The following is a 24,431-nucleotide window of genomic DNA, read 5'->3' as shown; positions in this document are numbered from 1 at the left end:
AGATCACATTTGATTTCATTAAAAATAAACACAACAGAAATGTACTATATGTGTTCTTCTATTTATAATTCATAGTCCCATGAATAGTCTTAATGTCAGGCACATCTCTGTATTTTTTTTTTTTTTTGATTGATCATACTAGGAGAATTCCATTACATGATCTTCGTTTTCAACACTACCGACAAATGTTCTATTTGTTGTTAAAAATCTGGTTAAAGGACATAACATATTTTTATCTCTGGCGGCGCCTGACGCAAAGAGACGTAAGTGGCAGTATTTTGGCTGCAGGAGCACCGCTTGCCTGTTAACGGATCGGTTCTTTATATTTCATATTTGTATATTATTATTATTAAACAGTAGGCTAATACAATAAGCCTAATTTTATAATAATTATATTAACTGGTTAGGGCTATATTTATGGGCTATATTTATTGTTTTATATGCTTATTTCCCTTTCAGTTCGTGTAGTGCTTTAATTAACTCTCTGTATAATTATGCTAGTATTATTAATATGCTAAAATATTTTGCAAATACTGTAAACGCCTGACAATTATGCCAATTAAGTTTTTACTTTATTAATGTATTTACCCCAGTTTGTGACGATAAAAGAGCATGTTGTGTTCATTGTGTTTCAAATGAAACTGCGTGAATGATTTATTCCTTAACTATAAAAATGTAATAGTTTATCAATAAGCCGAAATTAAATATGTTATATTCACCCTTTAATCTGCACTTCCAGTAAAAATTCCTCGTCGGCAAAACTTTCAGAACCTGAAGTCAAGAGATCTCAAGTATGATGCAAAGCTATAGACAACTAACACAACCTTTTATAGCCCGCATACTAATAACAGCCTAGATATGTATGTAGTCTAATTTGTTGGGGAGTCGCTCTCCAAACATCGGGTATTAAAATTGCCTTTGAATACGCGTGCGCGTTTTGCATTCAGTTTCGTTTTACGCAAAGCCGTGTAACTATGTATACACTGCCATCTTGTGGCCACGACATATTATCACGTACCCACGAGTTAATACATAGACTGTAAAAAAGATGGACAACGCGTTTCCGCTTCTTTCAACTATAGAAAAGTGAAGCCAAAACAGCTCAATATGGCCGCTACCATCTTGGGGGAAGTTACGTCATTTGGAGCCAGAGCATGCGCAGTAGAGGTTCGTTTGGAGCCAGAGCATGCGCAGTAGTGTCGTGAGGCGGAGCCGCGGTGTCAAAGTCCCGCCCAAACTCCCGCAGACCCAATCGCACGATCACAATCATGACAACACACCCCGTTTTTATAGCATCAAATAACTACTTAAATGCAAACTTATTAGAAAAACGAACACCTGAGCATGAATCAGCATTATAAGAACTACCTCACACGATGGAAATCACCTTTGGAAAAAAATTATTTGCCGTGTAATTTGATTATTTAGTTTGGCTCACGTCCCATTAGATTACATGGAGAGGGCGGGGTTTATGACCTATACTGCAGCCAGCCACCGGGGGGCGATCGAAAACTTTTGGCTTCACTTTTCAGGACACCTACGGCACGCTTGAGTTAATATGATGTTCCCACGAAATAATAACTTGTGGCCACGGCGTATTATCACGCTCCCACGAGTTAATATGTTGTGACCACGGCAAAACTAGCCTAAGTGAACCAAACATGCCCCCTCTCCGTCACAGTAAATGCTTCGTTCGACTTTTCGTAGATCATCTACTCTTCCCTGTGCATAACCTCTGACCTACTTTCTGTACGATCTGAATTTCTGCGCTTTGAATTTTGAACACTGAATTTGATGTTCCGAATTTTTTTTTCATCTTGAAAACTTGAAGTTGTATTTTTAAAAACTGAATATTTGAAGTCTTAGAAATCGGAACAAAAATCTGCTGTTTGAAAATACATGTCTATTTGAAAATCTGCGATTTGAAAATTCAGTTGTGTTCAATTTCAAATGTTCAATATTCAAGTTTTAAAAAATCGAATTCAGAACTATGTTAAATACCATATAATATTCAGTTTTGTGAAATGACACTTGTCAATAATTCAAATTTGTACAATTCAAATTCAAAACGTTTTGTCATAATATGAGCTCCATATCTTTCAGGACATTTTATCTTTTTAATGAAAAAGCACATAACCAAGACAAATGGAATAGCCTAACTCTTGATATTTATAAGTAAGAATAAATAATGGAATTTTTGAAAAATATTTGAATATTGAAAATATTCAAACCAACAAAGTATTTTAGACTTTTACTCAATGGCATTTTAGGAGATTACATTAGGTACGATAAGGACTTGCACTGTAAACTAGATTTCTTCCTTTTATAATTTCGGAAAGAATTATTTTTTATTGACATTGATATTCATACAAATTGTCTTAAATTATCACCACAGTCACAATTATACTCTACCAGTGGAATGTTTTTGAACAGTAAGGTTTTTTATGTTTTTTTTTTTTCTTAAAAAAGTCTCTTCTGCTCACCAAGCCTGCATTTATTTGATTCAAAGTACAACAGAAACGGTAACATTTTTAAATATTTTTATTATTTAAAATAACTGTTTTCTTTTTGAATATATTTTAAGATGTAATTTATTCCTATGATCAAAGCAAAATTTTTAGCATCATTACTCTAGTCTTCAGTATCACATGATCCTTCACAAATCATTCTAATATGCTGATTTTCTGTTCAAGAAACATTTCTTATTATTATTATCAATATTTAAAACAATTTAGTACATTTTTTTTCAGGATTCTTCGATGAATAGAAAGATCCAAAGATCAGCTTTTTTCTATAAGAAAATATAGAAATTAATGCTCGTGTTCTTCTGAAATTCCTATTCATCAAAATTCATCTGACCAAAATTCTACTCAGCTCTTTTCAACATAATAACTATAATAAATAATTTTTTTGAGCAGCGATTTGGAATATTAGATTGATTTCTGAAGGATCATGCTAAAATCAGCTTTGAAATCACAGGAATAGATTACATTTTAAAATAGAAAACAGTTATTTTAAATAGTAAAAATATTTTAAGATTTTACTGTTTTGCTGTACTTTGGATTAATGCAGGCTTGGTGAGCAGAAGAGATTTCTTTAAAAAAAAACCATTAAAAATCTTACTGTTCAAAAACTTTTGACTGGTAGTGTATATTTGTTTATTGAAAATTCACTTTGGATATTCAAGATACACCTTGAATAATCTTTTTTGTACAATTGTTTTATTCAGCTATTCCTTTTCATTTTTTTCACCTACCTATGGTACTTACTATTAACAGACTGTCGTACTATTATTTTGAAAGGAAATCTCATCGCTATTTATCACTTCCGGTCTGGAGCTGCTTTTACAGAAGTAGATGTTGTAAACATTATTATTCAATGATTTAAAACAGACTAGCCTTTAAAGATTCGTTTTTAACATATGGTTGTTGAATGCAGTTGCTTTATGGTAAATATTGCGATAGTTGTCGAAGATGTTAGGACTGGATGTGTCAACTGGTGAGTCGAATTTGTTACTATTTTTTTGCAAATGTAAAGAACAAAGCAGCAACGTGGGTTAATTCACGTTCTGTGCAAGTCAAAGTAAACCTTATGTACAGATGTTAATATATATTTCTCGAAATAAATGATATACAGTATAATACTGGGTGGTTTTCACGAAATACCCCATAATACATTGATATGACCTAGCATTAATAAATGATGTTGACATTTTGCTTGTTTGTTTTTTGAAGGTGTGGATGGTGTTGTCGAAAAAATTGAACAACTCCCTACAGACTTGTTTGCAGAAACAGTAAGATGTGTCAATATGTATAATGAGTAGAAAAACATTACAAGTTTGTGCTATGAAAACTGCAACACATCATAAATAATATTGACATATTATCATCTAGTTATTTACTTAATGTATTATTTTTAGGTGTTGTATACACTGTTCTTTTAATTTTCCAGCTTCAGTCAATCCTGGTTCATCTTCAGGATCAGAACAGAGCAGTAGATTTGATTGAAACATGTGATGTAAGTTCATGAAAATGTAAACATATTTTAAATTAAGCATGCATGCTTGCTTTTTATGGTTTTGCAATGCTTTTATTTCCCTAACACAGAAATTTCAAAGAGCTGGGATAAGCCTTGATCAGAAAACTGTCCAAGACGTTACAAGACTGATGTCACACTATTTTAGGTACAGTATTGTCTTTTTGAGGACAAAACATCATTAATATAATGTTAGGCTTATTAAAAAAAAACCTTTCCATACACACCTCTAGAACCTGTTGGTTTGTCTTTTTTGATATGTTTCAGTTTATAAATAAATATGTATTTAAACAGGTTGGCAGCAAAGAGCAATCTCAATGCGGATATCTTGGTCAATAAATTAACTGAATGCAGCAGTAAATGGTCCAAACCAACCCTCCAGTTGGTGCACAAGTTTTGGACTGAGCATGGTGCTCTTCTACATGCACATCAGGAGCTCCTGACAATGGCTAGTACTGGACAGGTGTGTCACATGATTCTTGTTTACAGTGTAAACATCAGTTAACCACTATCCTGAGTGAGGTTGTTGATATTAAAGCTTCTTCATTCTTAGCTTGTAGATATCCAATGGAAGCTTGGAATGGCAGTGAGTTCAGATACCTGCCGATCCCTCAACTCTCCATTCATCTCTGTTTTGATGAAAATTGCAGACACATCAGGGGAGATGTCATATAAATCCTTTGAGATGACAGTTCAGCAGTTTCAGGTATGGAAGTATGCATTTTCTTAATTTCATTTAAGTGTCTGAACTGCTGAACTTAATCATTCTCTCTCTGTGTTTTTGTCCCTCAGAACTTCCACAGGCAGTTCAAGGAAATGGCCTCTGTTTTAGAGACTGTTTAATATTTGTCTGCATGTGGTTTTTACAGCAGTGATTGTCTATGACCAAATATTTACATTCAAGTACAGTATTTAACAGTTTAACAATGTCAGTTTGTTGCTTTTATTTTTGTTCTACTGTTACAGTAGCTACAAGGTTAAAATTATTTTTTTTATCATAAGAAATAATGATATTATGTTTGAAAATGATTGATTTTTTTGGTTTTTGCCCTCTGTGGATCAACATAACTTTCCATTTGTCATTATTATTGATCTTCATAATTGTCTTCAGGAGCCATTCATTTAACCTGTAATTCTTTTGAGTGTAAAACACTCTTTTTCCATTAATAAAAATAATCACTCAATCAATAATTTGTATTTTGTTTATAGTCCTTTTGAATGTGTTGTACCTGATGAACAGTGTTGGTTGGATTTTATTTTATTCAAAATTCAGTAGAATGACCTGATTTTGGTATTGTGTATTGTTTCTGCCTTTTTATTTTTTAAATATCTAATTTTAGCAGCTCTGTTGTTGTCTTCAATGCAGGGCTGATCTGCTGTTTTTGTTTTGGCTGAAAGATCCCATTTAAATATATTTGAATTTGACTTTGCAGCACAGCAGCCAGAGAGATAAATAATTTAAGAGTTGCTGAATACTTTCTGAATGCCTGAAACCTGTGCCTAGAAAGAAACTCTTACAGGTTATATGTGATGATGGGCTACAGTGGTTCTCTGATGGGTTGTATTTACATGTATCTCATGTTTATCTATTTCTGCATCTTATTTAGCCTCTTGTTTTGAGCTGGGGACTTGCTCAACACTTGAAGAGAACAGAACTCTTTGAAAATGTGTTTTTATTTTAATTTAATTCAACAGCTAATCTTTTCATGAAACACAGGCCTACATAAAAATTATGCAGTTGGCCTTTGTGTTTTGATTTGATATCTGATCATTTAAAAAAGTTAACTTCATTTGTCAATTGTTATATATAATACAAGGTATTAACATGAATTAAGGTCTTAATTCTTAAAATATTGAAGGTTACAGAGGTTCAAATGACCAAAAATGTTATTGCAGTATACTATAGTATGCAGTATGTGTGCTGTATCCCACAATGAAATATGCTTGACCTCTAGCTTAGACAATAAACTGGATTTAAATCCAGAGGTCACTGTCAAAATATGGTCAAAATAGCTTAAAATACATGTTTTTCTTTGTCTGTTGTCAGGTTTTCTGCAAGAGCAGTTGATCGCATGACATTTACAGAATCGTCCCTTTAAATAGGAGCTCATGATAGCAGCATTGAGGTTGTGGAATATATTTGTATCTCAGCCAAATATTGTCATATCCTAACAAAGCATACATTAATGGAAAGCGCATTTATTCATCTTTCATATGATGTATAATAAATGTCAAAATTACCATCTTGACTGGTTTTGTGGTCCAGGTCACGTATGCTATTAAGGATATTGCAGAAATAGTAAGAGAAGTATGGTAGCATGCTATTTGAAATTCTGCCACTGTCTTTGAAATAAAGGGTTCACAGTTTACATTGTACACTACACAGTATGCAGTATGTTAGTATTTGATTGGAAATATGTCCAGTATTCCATCAAAATCCATTATAGCTTTGAGAGACAGCAGAGGGCGCCGTTGAGTATTGTATCTTTTTCTTTTTGTACAGTTTTATATAAAAATGTGGCAGTATGTGATTTTACTTTACTTGCAAAAAATTGAAAAAGACATGCAATATTTAATATCACTAAAAATATTGCTCGAATTAACCTTCACATGCATAGAATACCATTGATTCATATAAACTTTTACAAGTGTGTTCACCCTAAACACACCCTGAACCCCACCCTTTATTTGCTAGAAATGTGAAGAAAGCTTTGTACACAGTAAAGTCTCTGGACAGAGTGCACCTTTGACTCAACTTTAAGTGTTTATATGATCGTATGTTTGGTTTGAGATTTTGTTAAACTGTGTCAAAACAGATTCATCTTGATAATGTCAGATAACTTTGATAAAAAAAAAAAGTGTCGAATTAAATTTTTGGTAACAAATTTTAATTTATTTTATTGCTAGTCCACTATAAGATTTTTTGGGTATGTCACAGTTTAATTTATTTTTTGCTATCCTCACTTACATAAATGAACTATAGTGTCCTGAACCCACTAGTAAAAAAATATCAGAAATGATGTCTGTTGTCTGAATAATTTTTGGTTTGACTGTATATGATTTATATTATATATAAATATATACATAGATATAACTAGACATAGCACACACATATATTATGTAACTACAAACTTAAAGGAGATTTGAAAATTTGACAGCACTATAATATTTATTTATTTTACCATTAAATAACCTTAGAGCGCAGTTTAACCCTTTGGTAGGTTCAATCGTCAAATGCATATTTATTTTATATATATTAATTACAATATTTTTTTGCCAAAATAAAAATTTAATGGACGTTAGTGATGACATGAAACAAGGTTACTGTTTCATGAATTGCTCTTTGTTTCATAATTGTGTATATGTTTAATAATCATTTCCATTGTGGCAGCTTACCATATCAACAACTGTGACATGTTGTTACAATATATAGAAAATATACAATTTTCATTGATGTAAAAAGTGTGCAAACTAAAACTTATATACCCGAAATATGAATAAAGTTGACTTGCTTTCCTCAGTCGGGTCAGTGCCGTGTGTTTCCTGAAGACAGGGGAGCCAGAGATCCACGCATACACACACACACAAACACGCGGCGGCGCGCTCCAGTGAACGCCTCTCGTATGGCTGCTGCGGCCACTCCTCCTGGAACAACAGCACTCTGTGTTCTCCAACACCGTAAAATGACACAATAACGACTGAAAAGTGATGTGCAACGACTTTAAAGGACTCCAGCTGATCTGCAACTTCACGCCGAAAACGTCCGTCCGCTGCGGCGTCCACAATCTGAAGCGCTGGGACTCGAGAAATCTGCAGGAATAAAACGCGCTTCCTTCAAGCAGTTGTGTATTATACATACTTCATATATGGATTATTCGAGCCTTCAGTGGATGATTTATACCTTTAAACAGTGATCTGACCTTGGAATAAAAGCTAAAATCCTCGCTGCATCTTAAAAGCCTTTATTATTGTACTTAAGCTCTCCAGGACAACACGATCCTTGCGCACTTTTGAGTAAAGCGTGAGTGATCCGTGTGCCATTAACGCGCCAGGAGATGTTTCCAGCTGCTTTCGCACAATACTGACCCGTGCATGTATTTATTGAAGCATTTGGTGATATAAAGGCACTGAGTCGTTGCATAAAGCAACTAAAGTCTTTGTCCCGGAGCCCTTGGAGAGATGGAGGGACAGGATGGCAAAGGGAATAATGACAGTAATCAAAAGGCAGACAAGAGGTTTGCGCTATGGTACATGGGCTGGTCTTCTCTGGACAGGCGGACCACGCTGCCGATGCTACCCTGGCTGGTGGCGGAGATCCGGAGGAAAAGTGAGAAGAACGAGTCCGGTCCCGCACAGGCCAGAGAAGTTCAGCTGTATCTCTCGCCCCCTCTGATTCGCTGCGTGCCCGCAAACAGCAGCAACCCGTCCGTGTTCATATTCGAGCACAAAGCACAGTTTATATCCAGGTTTATCCACAATAGCCATGATTTGTCTTATTTTGCCTACCTTATCAGAAGTCAACCCGATAACCCAGAGTCTGAGATGGCATGCCATGTGTTCAAAGCATATGATCCAAACCAGGTATGTACGGCCACACATTCAACTGTTAAGTGTTAAATATATTGAACAAAAAACAAACAAACAAACAAACAAAAAAAAAAACAGTTGTTATAGTTTATAAATCAACATTTTCTGAGGTTTGGATTAGAGGTGAACTGGTTATCGGTATCTGCTCTATAGATACATTATTTGACGTTCCTTTTTTAACCGATATTAACAGATTTTTGCAATTTATATGGTTATTTTTTATATTTTGTATATTGTTTAATGACCCCGTTTGATTAATTTTTTAAAAGGACATTCACACTTAACAGTCATAGCTCTATAGTTAAATGCCATTTGGCCTTACTTTTTTTTTTTACCGATATTAACACTTTTTGCAACTAAATGCTTATATTCTTAAATATTTATTGTTTAATGACTGCATTTGCTGAAATTTGAACAACATTTACACTTTTTTGACTCAACAGTCATCGCTTTATAGATAAGTGTTATTTGCCGATCTATCTATCCCCTGCACTATGAGCAAGTTAAGCTGCAAATTTCTATCATGGTTTTGTTCAATTATTTTTAGAGGGTCACATGGTACATTGACAGAAATAGAAGTATGATACATGCCTTATATATTAAAAAAGTCATCTTAATTAATTTGAACCCTCCAATTTACAATCAGATTTTATAATAATAAACTTTCGCAATGCCAGTGCCAATGATTGACAAGTCTTTGTTAGTTGGATAAATGCCAGTATGTAGGGCACCATTGCGCCAGAGGAATTAGATTTACAGAGCATCATGCAAAGACAGGTCAGATCTCTCCTGGCACAAGCAGAGAATAGATTAATCAGATCAGCTAGACAATACACACTTACAATATTGAAATCCCCCTCCCACTCCTTTGCTCGCTAGCTGTCATAATGCCATGAAACAATAATAGCCATGATGCACTGCACTTACATCTGACTTCTCTGTTCCATGGTATTGATTAGAGATTAGCTGTAATGTAACCCTAATGTTAGTCTGCTACTGAGCTATTTGAGAAGCCTGTCTAATGCACTTTGTTGCTCTGAGTGAAACATGGATTTAAATGTATGTGTGTGCATATGCAATGACCTGATAAGCATATCTCTTTTTGCTCTGTGAATTTCAGTTTTTCTTTGCACTTTTTTATGTTATTTCACTATTGTTGTACATTCTCAGAGGTAGAAGTGCTTAGAAGGGATTGTGAGGTAGGGAAAGTTTCAGGCGTCCTGTGAGTGCATGTTGAGCTCCAGAGGCAACATACATCACCGTCATGTGTTATGCAAGAAAAACTGGCTGGATAGCAACACGTGCTAGATGGTCCATGAGGAATGTGTCTTAGCTCACGTCTTAAGATGGCTGCTGGCTCATTTCGAAGTGCTACCGTGCACTTAGTCTGTCCAGTGTTCAGAGACTGACTCGGCTGGCATTTTACCATAGAAATATCTCCTACTCTTAACACAGCCCCGATCAATCCTTTCCAGATGCCTGTGGGGTGGCATAGTTCAACTTTTAATGCTGTGGAGGATCCCACTGGTCCCTTATTTATAAACTAACCTTCAGCATGGAATAGCCCACCCAGTGTAAGGGCAACAAAATAGGGTTATGTTTAATTTCATAATGATATACTATGTTTAACGCAGATGCCTGGCCTTATTTTACGGATAAAAATGAAAGGAAAACATTATCTGTGATTTTACGCCAGTGTGTTGTTCATGCTGTGGGCAAGAAAAAAATGGCTGGGGTCCCTCTCATGCATTTTATTCATTGTTTACACATTTTAAAATGGGGCTGTTTGTTTTGCGGTTTGGAGCGATTATCGAAGTATGAAGCAAAATCAATGTTGCACAGGATAAAACCCACTTAGACCTCCAAGTTAGAGTTTCAGAATAAAGTACAGTGTCCCACTTTATCCAACTGGCCTGAATACCTTGTAGTTGGTCTTCCTGGTAACCATAATTTGAATGACTCATGTCACTAAAATCTATGTTTAGTACACAAACGGTGATCTGAGATTCCTTATGTCTCGTCCAAGCGTGAATTGTGTTTTGGTACTGCTTCAAACTAGTTTAATTAATTTCTTGTTTTAAATCTTAATTTCATTCTTTTTTCTAAAGACTGGTCAAAACCCAGACGATTACTTTATTCTTTATTTATTTTGCCAGCAGTTTTTTCAAAGGGGTCCATGTCATCAGAATCTGTAAAGGGATAGTTCACCCAAAAATGAAAATTCTGTCATAAATTACTCACTCTTATGGTTTTCAAATTCAGTCAAATTAAGATAGTTTTGATGAAATCCGAGAGCTTTCCGACTCTGCATAGACAGCAATAGTACTACCACGTTCAAGGACCAGAAAGGTAGTAAAGACGTTGTTAAAATAGCCAACCTTAATTTTATGAATCTATGATATGAGAATACTTCGTGTGCCACTGAAGTCACATGGACTATTTTAACATTGTTATTACTACCTTTCTGGGCCTTGAACATGTCAGTTGTGTTGCTATTTCTGCAGGCTCAGAATGCTCTCGGATTTCATTAAAATACCTTTATTTGTGTTCTGAAGATGTGCGAAGGTCTTACGGGTTTGGGTGAACTATCCTTTAAAAAAAAACTCTGATTTACAGTCAGTAATTCAGTTGAGTTTGAATGAAGCCTGACCTTGGGCCCTGCAAGACTGAATATAAAGAGTAGAATCACATCCATTGTAGCATTTCATAACCAAGCCTAAATAGTAATTTAAAAATTCCTCATAAATAAATTGTGAACCTGCTTAAAACGTGTCTCTCTGTGCTCTTTTCTCAGTTTGTACTTCTATTTTATTGTGGCTTGACTGAGAAGCTTCCACTGCTATTTCAATTTTATATCTTAGTTTTTTTAAACAGCATTCTAAAGCATTCCTATTAACTCTTTAAATGTGAGGAGTAAGGTCATGGCAGCACATTGATGAAATGTTGCACATTCTTTAAATCACAAAAGCACATAACCTTGTGAAATAGGAGGTCATATGCACTAATTTTTCATCACAGCTCTTTGTGTTAAAAACGAATCAGTTTAAACTATTAATCATCCCACAGCTTTGATGCATAAATCAAAGAGGTTTAGTTTTTCTCAGCTGGTTTTAAGTTTCTGTGTCATACATATGTTAAAAAACTTGGCCCCAAAAACTGTTTGAACAATTATCTGCAATTAAAAATGTATGAATATCATTGCATTAGGTTACATCATATAAACCCAAGTGGCATTTATCAGTGAACATCAGAATGCCTCACAACAACAGTTTGGTTTAAATTCTTAAACAACAGATATTCTGTTTCAAAAGTTTTTGGACACTTTCTGGTCCTCAGTGTGATGAACTACACCTGTGATTACTCTGCTAGGACACCTGTGTGGGTGAACTTGGAGAACTGATGTCATATCTTCACTTAAAGCCCTTGCCACCGGTTGGTTAAGAAGTAAACCAAGGTTTATTAAAAATGTCTTAAAGGGATATTTCTCCCAAAAATGAAAATTCTCTCATTAATTCCTCACCCTCATGTCATTCCATAAGACCTTCGTTCATCTTCGGAACACAAATTAAGATAATTTTGAGGAAATCCAAGAGCTTTTTGACCCCGCATAGACAGCAACACAACTGACACATAGTCGTCAGGACCTAAGGACATCGTTAAAATAGTCCATGTGACATCTTAATTTGTGTTCTGAAGATGAATGAAAGTCATGAGGGTGAGTAATTAATGAGTTTGAACATTAAATTAATTAATGTTTTCATTTTTGGATGAACTATCCCCTGAAAATCTGTCATCTATTTCTGGTTGTACAGATGGATGCAGGAAACTCGTAAAGTAAATGAAGAGGGAAGCGCTAATGAAAAGTATAATAAACCGTAAAAAAAACATGTTTGTTTCTACATCTTTTGTTATTTACACTCTCTTACTTTCATTCTTGTTTCACATGTTTGTTTCACTGCAAATAATTCATTAGACTAAATGGGGTTCTAGCATCATCTTTCAATTAAATAATTCAGACCATTTAGGGGTTTTAAACACAGTCGTTGATTCCTGGTGAGGTTGCCCGCAAATGTGACGAATGCTTTTGTCTCTCTTTTACTTGTACACTGGACTTGTGAGCTAAAAACAGCACTAGAATGCTTTGCCTTTCCGCCAACAGATAAAAAAAATCTGCTTTCTGCAGATTATTCAGGCTGGTTAAACTAGGTAGTTGGAGACGTTTTTGGAAATCTCTGAGTGTTCCTGGGTAATAAGTCATTTGTCAGTTGAAAACAAGCAGCCACACCCTTTGTGCTGCTTACACAGGCAGCCCATTGCAGCAGACGATTGCTCGAATGATTGTTTGCTTTTCCTCCTGATCTCAAGGAGCTTTTATTCTCAGCTGCACTGTGATTTTCCACAAGTCAGCCTTGGGGGTTTAATGAAATGTTTGCATTAAACTGAGCTATATTTACCGAGCGACGCGCAGTGGACCACAAAGTTCTTAGTTGTCTTTGTTTTTACTCCAGACTCCCTTGTGAAGATCATGCAATAATTGCATAAAACCAAGTAAAGAAAAATGCTGCCTGGCCATGCAGAACTTGCTGCTACAATGTTGCTACACAGTTGCTAAGGCATTAGGAGTGGGCTTTAATGTGGTTTATAGGGTTTTCTGGATGGTTACTTTTCCAGCCTCTGAAATTCTGGTTCTATTTATAACTTCAGGTCCTTCCTATGTTTTTTAGCACACTCTTTGTTGTCATCTAGGTGGAAATTATAAATCTGATTGCTTTGAAAAATTATAGCCTCAACAAGCCACATCTTAAATATTGAGTTATGTGCTAAAATACAATGGTGGGTTAAGTTTTTGTTGTACCTGAGAGGCCATGAAAAAGATGATTTATATTATAGTATTTAAATCATACTATAGTTTTATAGTGTAGAATAGTTTTATGCCGGTGACTTGGGAAAGCAAGATGTCAAATGTCTTTTGCAGATGTTTGCCTCTAATGTGCAAGTTTTCATGGCTTTCAGCACGTTTGTCAAACATACCTGTGTTTATCTTTGTAAAGATAGACTAGCTTGCATAGCGTGGAGTTATGTTTGGCTTACTCTCTATTACTGCCTTGAACAAGTAATCCATGTGACCTTGGTATGGCGTCTTGTGTTTTTATGTAGCAAGTACTCTGTGGCCATTATGAGGCTTTTGTTCCTGGAAGATTTGTTTATATCGACCGTATTCTTGTTCACACTACTGCTTTGCACTCTATGTGCATTTTGCAACATGCTAATGTGTCTCAGCACGGGGTATTTTGATTGAAGGCAATGCCACCTTCGTTTGAACCATGACTGAAGCTGTTTTATTTTTGCTTTAGCAGATTCTTGTTAAAGCATCATGTTCTCTAAATCTGTTGTAGCTCCAGAGATTTATAGTAGACTTAGCTCAGAAGTTGATGTTATTTCAGACTTATGGTAGTCGTGTAGATCAGGCCAGCCAAGCATGCTTTTCCAGTCTAGTCTGAGTGGGCCTAGTGTCTGTTTGAAAACTGTGGAGCTTCATTTCTTTTCACCTTCACTCTTGCTGGCACCAGGCCCACTTCTATTACCAGACTCCTTTTTGTATTCTCTCAACAAGACATGTCTTGCTGATAAATTAGTTTTATTTAATGTTGCCATAACCTTGTGTACACTTGAGCTAGAGAGACATGACAGAACATTTCTGAGCAAAGCAAAGGCACAAGAGATCATGGTCATAGTATATTTTAAGGGGTGTCTTACATTTGCAACCCGTTAATATAGCTTTTAACCCAAAAATATAGTTGAGTATGAACAGCAGAGACTTGGCCCTACCAAGGGTAAGAGGCTACTGAATGCTCCCTGTCAGTAATTCTATTGATACCAGCTGTGGCTAAATTTAATAACGCTACTGAATGTAATTATTGTCATGTTTTAATTTGTAAAATTAAGATTTCTGTAATAAGTTCAGTTACTTTTTCTAAGGGACTCTGTCTAGCTCATGACTGTGCAAGGGTTGTTTAATGGTAGTTGTCTAAATCTGTTCGAGTTCTGAAACGCAAACCGTTGTAAATCACAAATTCTTTATTGTCTTTTGCCTTTCAATGAGGAGCCACATGGAAACAGCTAGTTAGAATCTCAAGTATAGGGTGGCAAAAAAGATTAATTGCGATTAATTGCATCCAGCATAAAAGTTTGTTTACATACTATATGTGTACTGTGTATATTTATTTTGTATATATAAAAACACACATGTATATATTAAGGGAAATATGTTAGATTTATATCTTATACAATTTTTTGGTTTATTTTTATATAAATTATATACAATTATAAAAATATATACATGGGTCAAAGACGAAAAAGGGTTTAAGCATAAAAACAATAAGTGTAATACTGCTTTAAAAATCATTGTTGTTTCCCCCTCCAAAATTAAAAGTTTTCTGTTTAATTTAATTGCAGTTTTGTTTTTGTTTTTCTGAGCACAAAGTAAATATCATACATTTTCCCTAATTTACAGAAGACACCCACTAAAGTGTCATTGTGTAACAGTCTTGTCAGGCATATTTACAGTAAAAATCTACTTATGACATATTAAACAATTACTTTCACTCCAAATACTAATTAGTTGTAATTCTACATTTTTTTTTAATTTGCCACGATCCTAGGTTTTGTCCAATTGTCAGTATATTTTTTTTTACTCAATAAACAATAAAATTTAATATGCTCTTTATTCTTTTATATATTTTAATATGTACAAGTCAGAATAAGCATGTTTGAATTTTTACATAAATATTGTGTTACGCTGAATGACAATGTAGCATTATTTTAACCAAATTTTGACATTTTATTCTCCAAAAAGAAAAAGAATGTTCTTAGCTATTTTCTTAATATTGTTGTACAAGATTATTTTATTTTATTTTATTTTTATTTTATTTTTATTTTTTATTTTTTAATTTTTTTTTTATTCCTCAGCTGTTTGATACATGCATGTAAGATCCTGGAGAGAAAAACATGTAGATACAAAGAGATTGTATTGAGAGTATTTTGTTTAGATGTGTGTAGTGTTACACTGTTTAAACCAAACCTATGCCCTCACTCCTACTTTCAAAAAATTCCTACTGAAGTTCAGGCATACAAAAACTGAGATCTGCTTTTCTTAGCTTCAGGTTTCATTCTAAATGATTGAAAGTAGTGTCAGATACCAGAGAGGAGGCCCGTCTGATAGATTTATATCCATTTGGCTTCTTTAATGCACACTCGGGTTCTTCAGCTGTTTTTTTTTTTTTTTTTTTTTTTGCTCTGATATCACCAGTCTGCCTTAGCTTTTGTATTACTGACTCCTAAATTGTTCCTCGGGGGCTGATCCTAGTTAGTAATGCAACCTGCAATTCTCCCTGCAAAAGTTTAACATAACAACTGAGCCTTTTTATGGACGTTTTGTCCTTGTTTGCCTTTCAGTGTGTTGATTTAGTATTTTTATTGTTGATCTAAAGTCTTACACTGATCCCCAGGTGCCTGAGGTTATTAGCAGCATTAGACAGGTGTCCAAGGCTGCTCTTAAGGAGGAAAGCAAGCCCAAACAAGAGAGTGATGAGTCTTTTTACAACTCCCAGAAATTCGAAGTGCTTTACTGTGGAAAAGTGACAGTCAACCACAAGAAAGCCCCTTCAACTCTGATCGACGACTGCATTGACAAATTCCGCCAACACGAGATTGAACGCAAGCGTCTGCGGCTCCTCAATGGTCAGCGCAGCTCCACCGAGGCCCCCGTGGAGTTTATTATGGGTGACGACCCTCTAAGCGCTTCCCTCTGCGAAGTTGACGAACCCGAGCCCAACTTGACTGAGGAAGAGCTGTCTGAGGTGGGCAATGGAAATCTGGAACTGACTAGCTCCTGCAGTACAGGCAGTCTACGAGGGGCCTTTCCTGAATGTATCTTGGAGGACTCAGGTTTTGGAGAGCAGCGGGAGATTCGTACACGCTGTAATAGCTTGGCGGGCGGCCTGCAGAAAAGGCCCAGAGAGGCGGGCAAGGGGACGACACGTAGGAGACATGCTAGCGCACCCAATAACGTGCAGCCTTCGGATGCCGACAAGAATCGGACAATGCTGTTCCAGGTACTATGCACAGATACATGCTTGCTTTAACCTTGCAATTTTATGAACTTTGACAGGTGATTAAAATATACAATTTCTTTCTTTGTTTACTCATTTTGGATCACAACAGTTATTAAAGGAGAAGTTCACTTCCAGAGCAAAAATGTATAGATAATTTACTCACCCCTGTGTCATCAAAGATGTTCATGTATTTCTTTCCTCATTCGAAAAGAAATTGTTTTTTGAGGAAAACTTTTCAGGATTTCTTTCCATATAGTGAACTTCTATGGCGGCTGTGAGTTTGAACTTCCAAAATACAATTTAAATACAACTTTAAAGGGCTCTAAATGATCCCAGTTGAGGAAGAAGGGTATCATCTAGAGAAACGATTGGTTATTTTTTAAAAAGATTGCAATTTTTATACTTTTTAACCTCAGATTCTCATCTTGTCTAGCTCTGGGTGTACTCTGTGTATTTCGGTTCAAGACAGTTAAGGTATGTCCAAAAACACTCACTCCAAAACATCTCATTTTCTCCTCCAACTTCAAAATCACCACATCACTGTTTTACCTTTTTTGTAAAGGGTGTTTGATGATCTTTGCATGTTCACTTTGTAAACACTGGGTCGGTTTCTGCAGCAATGTAGGACAATTTTGAAGTTGGAGGAAAAAAGTTTTTCCACATAGCCTAACTGTCTTGAATTGGAATACACAGAGTACACACAGAGCTAGACAAGACTAGCATTTGAGGTTAAAAAGTATATAAATTGTAATTTTTTTTTGTAAATAACCATTCGTTTTCCTAGATAGGACCCTTCTGTGGCTGGGATCATTTAGAGCCCTTTGAAGCTGCATTTAAATGGCATTTTTGAAGTTCAAACTTGCAGGCACCATAGAAGTTCACTATATGGACAGAAATCCTGAAATGTTTTCCTCAAAAAACATAATCTCATTATGCCTGAAGAAAGAAAGACATGGATATCTTGGATGACAAGGGGGTGAGTAAATTATCTGTAAATTTTTGTTTTGGAAGTGAACTTCTCCTTTAAGTCATCAACTGTTTTTATCCAAAGCAAACTTTGATCTTACACCGCCCACTAAAAGTTTGGAAACGCCCCAGAAAAGTGGGGTTTTGGACAATATTGGCATGAATTCTTGTTAATTTGTGTAAATTTTGCACTGATAAGGGACAACACAAACTACGAAAACATAATTTATTACATAAACAGTTATACATAGAAAAAATATCCACCGTTAACAGCTATTACAGCTGTGCATAATCTGGGCATCTGAGCTGTCAGTTTATTCAAACATTGACGTGATATATTACTCCAAGCCTTCTGAAGGATTGCCCAAAATTGATTCACACTGGTTGAACACTTCTTATGGACATCACGGTCCAGTTCCTCCCATACTAACTCAATTGGGTTGAGGTTGGGTGATTAGGGAAGCCATTTCAATGATAGACATGATGCCAGCTGACTGTTTGCTTTCCAAATAGGATTTGCACAGCTTGGAAGTTTGCACAAAAAAAATTATAAGGATTTTTGTTGATATTGTCCAAAACCACACTTTGCCAGGGGTGTTTACAAACTTTTGGAGGGCATTGTATATAGGTTTTTAAATCGCTTTTTAATAGCAGTTTGTTACTTGCCATGATTACTCACTAAAAACTCCCACAGATCATGTGTTCATGCCATTTTGACATCTTATTTTGATGTAACAAAGTGGTTATGTGTAAGTGTGTAAGTTGTTTACTTACTTTCTAAAATTAGTGTTCCCAATAAGGCCATTATAAAGTTTATTCAGACTGATTTGTGAATGCTGAACGCACACAAACACGAGGCGTTTTTTTTTGCGATTTATTAAACCAATCACAGCCGAACAAAACCAGTCATATCCAATCATATCAAAATGGAGGTATTGCCTCCTCTCACGTGACTTTCCCCCATTCATTCTCAATTACTTTCCACCAAACCCATGGCATGCTTTTAGGGTTATGTTAAAACTCAATGGGCTCAGGGGAGGCAAAAGAGATGCGGATCCCGCTGTAACTTTCCCTGATTGTGTCACTGTTGGACAATGTTTCTTTAGGAAAAATGGGTGATTTATACACTTTTTAGTGTTATATATTTTTGGCGTTGCTTTATTTTTGTACTATTTTTTTTCTCATGCATTATTTTGAAGAGGCACTCTTCATTTTTTTTTAAAGAGGCACTGCCTCTCTTGCCTCCTTGGAGGAAACGCCCCTGGTCTAAATATCTTGCTAGGTTACTAAATAATATCTGTCGTTAGCCAGTGGCTATTTAAGTCATCACTGAGGCTAAGAATAAGCTATTTTTACTCTGTGTTGTGTCCTTTGACTGCTTCAATTCACATACAAACTACGTTCTAGAACACTCTGACTTAGCATTTGACAGGAAAGAATAGGAAGCCATTTTAAAATTAAATAAACAAAATATTTGCTAGCCAGTGGTGATTCTATTACCAGTGCCTCTGTAGAGGTTTGATGAAGTTCAAAACAACTTTGAGCCCCACTGTCTTTCATTTTATATAAAAAAAAATATTAATGTGCTCTATCATTGGGTGAAGTTGTAAACTATCCGTTTAACCTTTAAAACTGGCCTACGCATGCAAATGTCTTCTCTTTGAGAGGCGAAGTGCTAAATCTTGCTAATCAGCATGCGTGACAGTCATACAGTCAAATGTTTGCCTTTTAAATATTTTTCAAGGATAGGTGTCTCTATGTTCATTTGGTTAAGAAATCAGTTGCGGCCTCTGCGACCTTGGTGATAAGTAGAATTGTTTTGATGCAAATATCAGTCTCAAAAACCACTGCGTGCTTGGTTATCAGACATTCAGCTTGATATTTGTGTTTTCTTTCCTGCTGCTTCCTTCTCAATAAGCAAAGTATGCTTTTTATGCAGGTTGGACGGTTTGAAGTGAACCTTATCAGCCCTGACACCAAATCTGTGGTTCTGGAGAAGAATTTTAAGGACATCTCCTCCTGTTCACAGGTCTGTGTGTAAGGATTAGGTTTGTTTGGTTTTAGAGATAATCTCTTTGTCAGTCTCATATTTAATGTCACCATATGTTATCACACAGTGCTTTTCAAAACAAGTACCAAGCTACTGATATGTACCAGATTTTGTTAAAGATTTGCATTATAATATTTGTCTTGGTTTTGAAATTCTCATAAAAACATATTTGTCTTGTGTAAAAAATGAATATTTTATATAGTCACAGTTTCAAACATGTTTTATCCAGTCAGATTTTAGAGTCAAAATCATTTGTTTTATAGAATGTTTTTGTTGTGTTGCATTGTGATTTGCAGATCTATATAGCTGTCTTTTATGAATGCTGTTTTTTGTGCCTGCAGGGGGTTAAACAGACAGATCACTTTGGCTTTATTTGTCGGGATGTGGTGGAGTCTGGCCCAGCCCAGTATGTGTGTTACGTATTCCAGTGTGCTAGTGAGTCACTGGTGAGTCCTGACCTGCTTACGGCACCTGTTGTTACCACACTGATCAATTATTTATGCCAAGCTACAATGGAAACAATGAGTCTCGTTTGCCTGTTATGTGGACTTTGCCTTTAATATGCCAATTTCTCTGCTAACTGAATGCCAGCCAGAAGATGAATAGAATTATATCTATGTTTTTGTACAGAAAGATTGTCTCAAAATGACTCAAAAATCTTACATAATTAATATTTTAAATCCTTCTTTATGATTGACCCATAGACTTTCATTGTCTGTTACTGTTCATGTTTCTAATTTGAAGTAAGGGACAATATTGATGACATTTTAATTTGTTTGTATGCAAATGCTTTTCACAGGTTGATGAAGTAATGCTCACCCTGAAACAAGCCTTTACCACAGCAGCAGCTATGCAGAGCTCCAAGAATCAAATCAAACTGTGCGAGGCATGTCCAATGCATGACTTGCACAAGCTCTGTGAAAGAATAGAAGGTACAGCCACCAGCTTCTAATAACTCACTCAATGTCCTCGTCCCACTTTTAGCACAATATTCCAGTCAAGGGTGTTTCCTCGGAGGAGACAAGGGAGGCAGTGTCTCCTCAAAATATTGGATGGGAAAAAAGTGTGCAAAAATAAAACAAAGGAAGTATTAAATAACATTAAAATGTGAATAAATCACTTGTTTTTCTAAATAAACATTATCTGACAGCATCGCCAGCAGGTAAAGTTACAGTGCAACTCAGTGTCTTTCTTGCCTCCCCTGAGCCTATTGAGTTTTAACAGACCCCCTAAAGCATGCAGTGAGTTTGTTGGGGGGTAATTGAGAATGAATGGGGGAAAGCCATGTGAGAGGAGGCAATCCCTCTCCACCGTGCTATAATTGGATATGAACACTGTTGGGCATGCTACTTTAAAAAAGTAATTAGTTAGAGATACTAGTTACTTCTCACAAATAGTAACTTTTTTAGTAACTCAGTTACACCATTACAAAATGACTAATTACTTGGGAAAGTAACTATTGTGCTGAATGTACACTAATTTACACTATTTTTAATGTTGCTATGAGACAATGTGAAAGACACCTTCCAGGGGTTAAATATAACGTTATTGGGGTCGCTTCCACCTGCGGACATGAAAGGCATCCCGCGGCAACACTGTTAACCCTCTGGTGTTAAAGACTGCACCGTTGCGGCCTGTCTCGTTTTTTCTTGATGACCGTGAAAAGAACTAAAAATGCATGTCATTTTTGATCAAACAGATAAGAATAAAGTATCATTTTAGCTGATTTTATTTGTGTATAATCATAATAACAACAAAACAATGTGCTTTTGTAAATTAAAGAAAATAAACGGTGTGCGCTCTCTGCCGTCTCGGTCTTCCTGACCTCTCTTCAAAGAGACATAAATAAAACAACCTGAATCTCAACGAATACCTGCCTCACAGACATATAGCAATATATGTTTAGAAAGCTTGAAATTTCAACTTTTAAATTAAGTTAGTCACATCGAATACAAATATTCTCTAATAAAGTAATCTGTATGATACCAATGCAAGCAATGCATTATCTCCAATGCATCACGCCTGTGAGCAGCTCAGCTTTTCAAATTTTAAACATTTATGTGAGAAGCACGGGCATGTAGGTGAACGGCCACATCACCTTCATAGACAAACGTAAATATTCTTCAAGGTCATCTACTTTTCATTTCTGGAAGAAGATGCGCTGAGAGGAATAAGCCAGAATTTACCTCAGAAGAAGAACGCAATGGCTGAGAGAGCCTACTCAAATAAAAATCACTTTAGTGAGCTCAATTATAGTAACGCTGCATTCGGTTTTGATTGGTTCATGCAATAAATCCCGCCTCTTGTGTTTGTGCACGTTTGCGCATCAGTCTGAATAAATAATATAATGGGGTTAATGGGAAGATTAACTAAAAGAAAACAACTCGCACACTTAGATATAACCACTTAAAATGGCATGAAAACATAATGTGTAGGAGTTTTTTGTGAATAATCAGCTTGGTGAAATTAAAAGTAAATTTCTGTCTGTGACCAATATTTACTGAGCTTTGATGACTGATGATATTAAAAATTTTAAAGTAGTTAAAATGTAACTATTAAAAAGAATAGCTGAACATAAGTTAACAAAAAATATTGTTGAAATTGCTACTGCCTTGAGTTATTATTTTGGAATAAATGTAAACTGCTTAAAAACTGTGTTTCTCTTTCTTCATGTCCCAGGCTTGTATCCTCCCAGGGCGAAACTAGCCATTCAGAAGTACCTGTCCCAACTGACTGACAACGAGCAGGTCAATATATTTGAACGGGTGCAGGTAGGCATGCAAGGAGAAATATTGCAGACAAAGTAACTAAATATCTTTGAATTTTATTTCTTTATTGCATATTTAGTTTGTATTTTCTCATGTGTTAGAAAATGAAGCCAGTATCCGATCATGAAGAAAATGAGCTTGTGATTCTTCACCTCCGACAGCTGTGCGAGACCAAGCAGAAGTCTCATGTTCATATTGGAGAGGTCCCACAGGTAGCTTAACTGCCCAAACAACATAAATGCACCACTCGCTTCACCCACCCACGCTGCCTTGTAGAGTCATGAAACTGTGACCTCTCTCTAATTGGATAAGACAGATTGTATGTGTCATCTGAATACTGCTATAGATTAGAACAGAGCTCCTGAATGAATGCAGCTGCCCTTCTGAGTGTACAGTATATTACTTCACCTTGGAATTACTGGGAGAAAAAAAATAGCAAGGCTTCCAGTGCACTTTTTTTCTGTGGCAGAGTGTTATTTTAGACAAGTGATTATTTATCCCTGATGCCTGGTGGTCTTTCCATCATTTTTTAATCTGTTGAGTGAAGTCACCAAGTGCTGAGCACGATTTCCACGGATCTCTCAAAAAACTGTCTACTCGCATAACACGTTTCTTCTCACTTACTCACTCCCTTTATACCTTTGTGTGACAGCAGAATGCTTCTGGCAGCACCGTGACCTCTGATAACTCTGGTGCGGGCCGCAATAAACTGGATGTGTTGAAGAACAAAGCCCGGAGTTCTTTGACAAGCTCCCTGGAAAACATCTTCTCACGGGTATGTGTGTGTGCTGTCCGTCTATGTCTTAGTCTATGAATGGGGATTGACCCATTTATCCCTTCCTTGTACTAAATAATACCTTTGTTTGTGTACGGTGTTATAATGAATCAACCATCTGCTGTATTTACTCACAAAACAAAATCTATGTGTAAGGATAAAGATCAGCTAAGCCTGAATTCTCCATTATGTGTGTGTGTGTTCAGTTAAGATAGGTTCATCTAAGAATTAAAATCTGCCACCATTTGCTCACAAACATGTTGTTCTAACTGTATATGACTTCTACATTGGAGATCAAATTGAGATCATTTTTTGATGTTTATTATTGATTTTGCTACATGGAAAAGAGCAGCATGAATATTTTTCAAAATATCATCTTTTGTGTTCTATGATGAAAGAATATTATTATTTTTTTTAAATGTGTGCAACTGTAAATACTGACATTCAAGCATATTTTAATTGTTATTAAGGGATTTGTTCACTTCTGGAATAAAAATAATTTACTCACTCCATGTCATCCAAGATGTTCATGTCTTTCTTTTTTTTAGTCAAAAAGTAATTAAGTTTTTTGAGGAAAAAATTCCAGGATTTTTCTCCATATAGTGGATTTTGGGTTGAAGGTCCAAACTGCAGTTTCAATGCAGCTTCAAAGGGCTCTACACAATCCCATCCGAGGAATAAGGGTCTTATCTAGCAAAACGATCTGTCATTTTATACAAAAAAAAAAAAAAATTTACAAACTTTTTAACCAAAAATGCTCATCTTGGACTAGCTCTGCGATGTGCATTTGCAACTTCACACATTAGAAAAATGGAGAATAATCCTGGAATGTTTTCCTCAAAAACCTTAATTTCTTTTCGACTGAAGAAAGAAAGACATGAACATCTTGGATGACACCAAGAAATTTTTATTCTGAAAGTGAACTAATCCTTTACATATTTCTTCCTTTAGGGGGCCAACCGTATGCGAATGCGTCTCGGCAGCATGGGAAGTTTTGACCGCGTGAGTATCGCACAACACGTGAACCCCAGGATCTGTCATTTTAACCCCAGCTCTTGTTCTCTCCCTGCCAATAATCACGTCTCTGTTCTGCCCCTGCCAGCAAGCATGTCTCTGTGGTGTCAGTTACCACTGCA

At 35.8% G+C, this 24,431-nt stretch overlaps 2 protein-coding genes across 5 annotated transcripts in view; both read left to right on the top strand.

The window, feature by feature from the left end:
* Positions 1-3,337: 3,337 nt before the first annotated feature.
* Positions 3,338-5,226, top strand: commd6 (COMM domain containing 6). Its single transcript, XM_073846235.1, has 7 exons — positions 3,338-3,498; positions 3,735-3,793; positions 3,952-4,017; positions 4,107-4,183; positions 4,330-4,498; positions 4,589-4,741; positions 4,828-5,226. The coding sequence occupies exons 1-7, from the start codon at positions 3,474-3,476 to the stop codon at positions 4,876-4,878; spliced, it is 600 nt and encodes a 199-aa protein (XP_073702336.1). The 5' UTR covers positions 3,338-3,473; the 3' UTR covers positions 4,879-5,226.
* Positions 5,227-7,676: 2,450 nt separating this feature from the next.
* tbc1d4 (TBC1 domain family, member 4) overlaps positions 7,677-24,431 on the top strand; it is a 39,566-nt gene continuing 22,811 nt past the window's right edge. For 2 of the 4 annotated variants that reach the window (XM_073845469.1, XM_073845466.1), the window contains exons 1-9: positions 7,677-8,616; positions 16,131-16,736; positions 19,642-19,731; positions 20,094-20,198; positions 20,552-20,684; positions 22,432-22,523; positions 22,622-22,732; positions 23,176-23,295; positions 24,247-24,297. In XM_073845469.1, coding sequence (XP_073701570.1) covers positions 8,215-8,616; positions 16,131-16,736; positions 19,642-19,731; positions 20,094-20,198; positions 20,552-20,684; positions 22,432-22,523; positions 22,622-22,732; positions 23,176-23,295; positions 24,247-24,297 — 1,710 coding nt within the window. In that variant the 5' untranslated portion in view covers positions 7,677-8,214. Of the gene's footprint in view, positions 8,617-16,130; positions 16,737-19,641; positions 19,732-20,093; positions 20,199-20,551; positions 20,685-22,431; positions 22,524-22,621; positions 22,733-23,172; positions 23,296-24,246; positions 24,298-24,431 lie in introns of all 4 variants that reach the window. The other 2 variants (XM_073845467.1, XM_073845465.1) reach the window with 1 other exon arrangement.

Source organism: Garra rufa, chromosome 8, assembly GCF_049309525.1.
Source record: "Garra rufa chromosome 8, GarRuf1.0, whole genome shotgun sequence".
Taxonomy (NCBI): Eukaryota; Metazoa; Chordata; class Actinopteri; order Cypriniformes; family Cyprinidae; genus Garra; species Garra rufa.
Note: the sequence above shows the minus strand (reverse complement) of the source record. Positions and strands in the feature narration are given on the sequence as shown.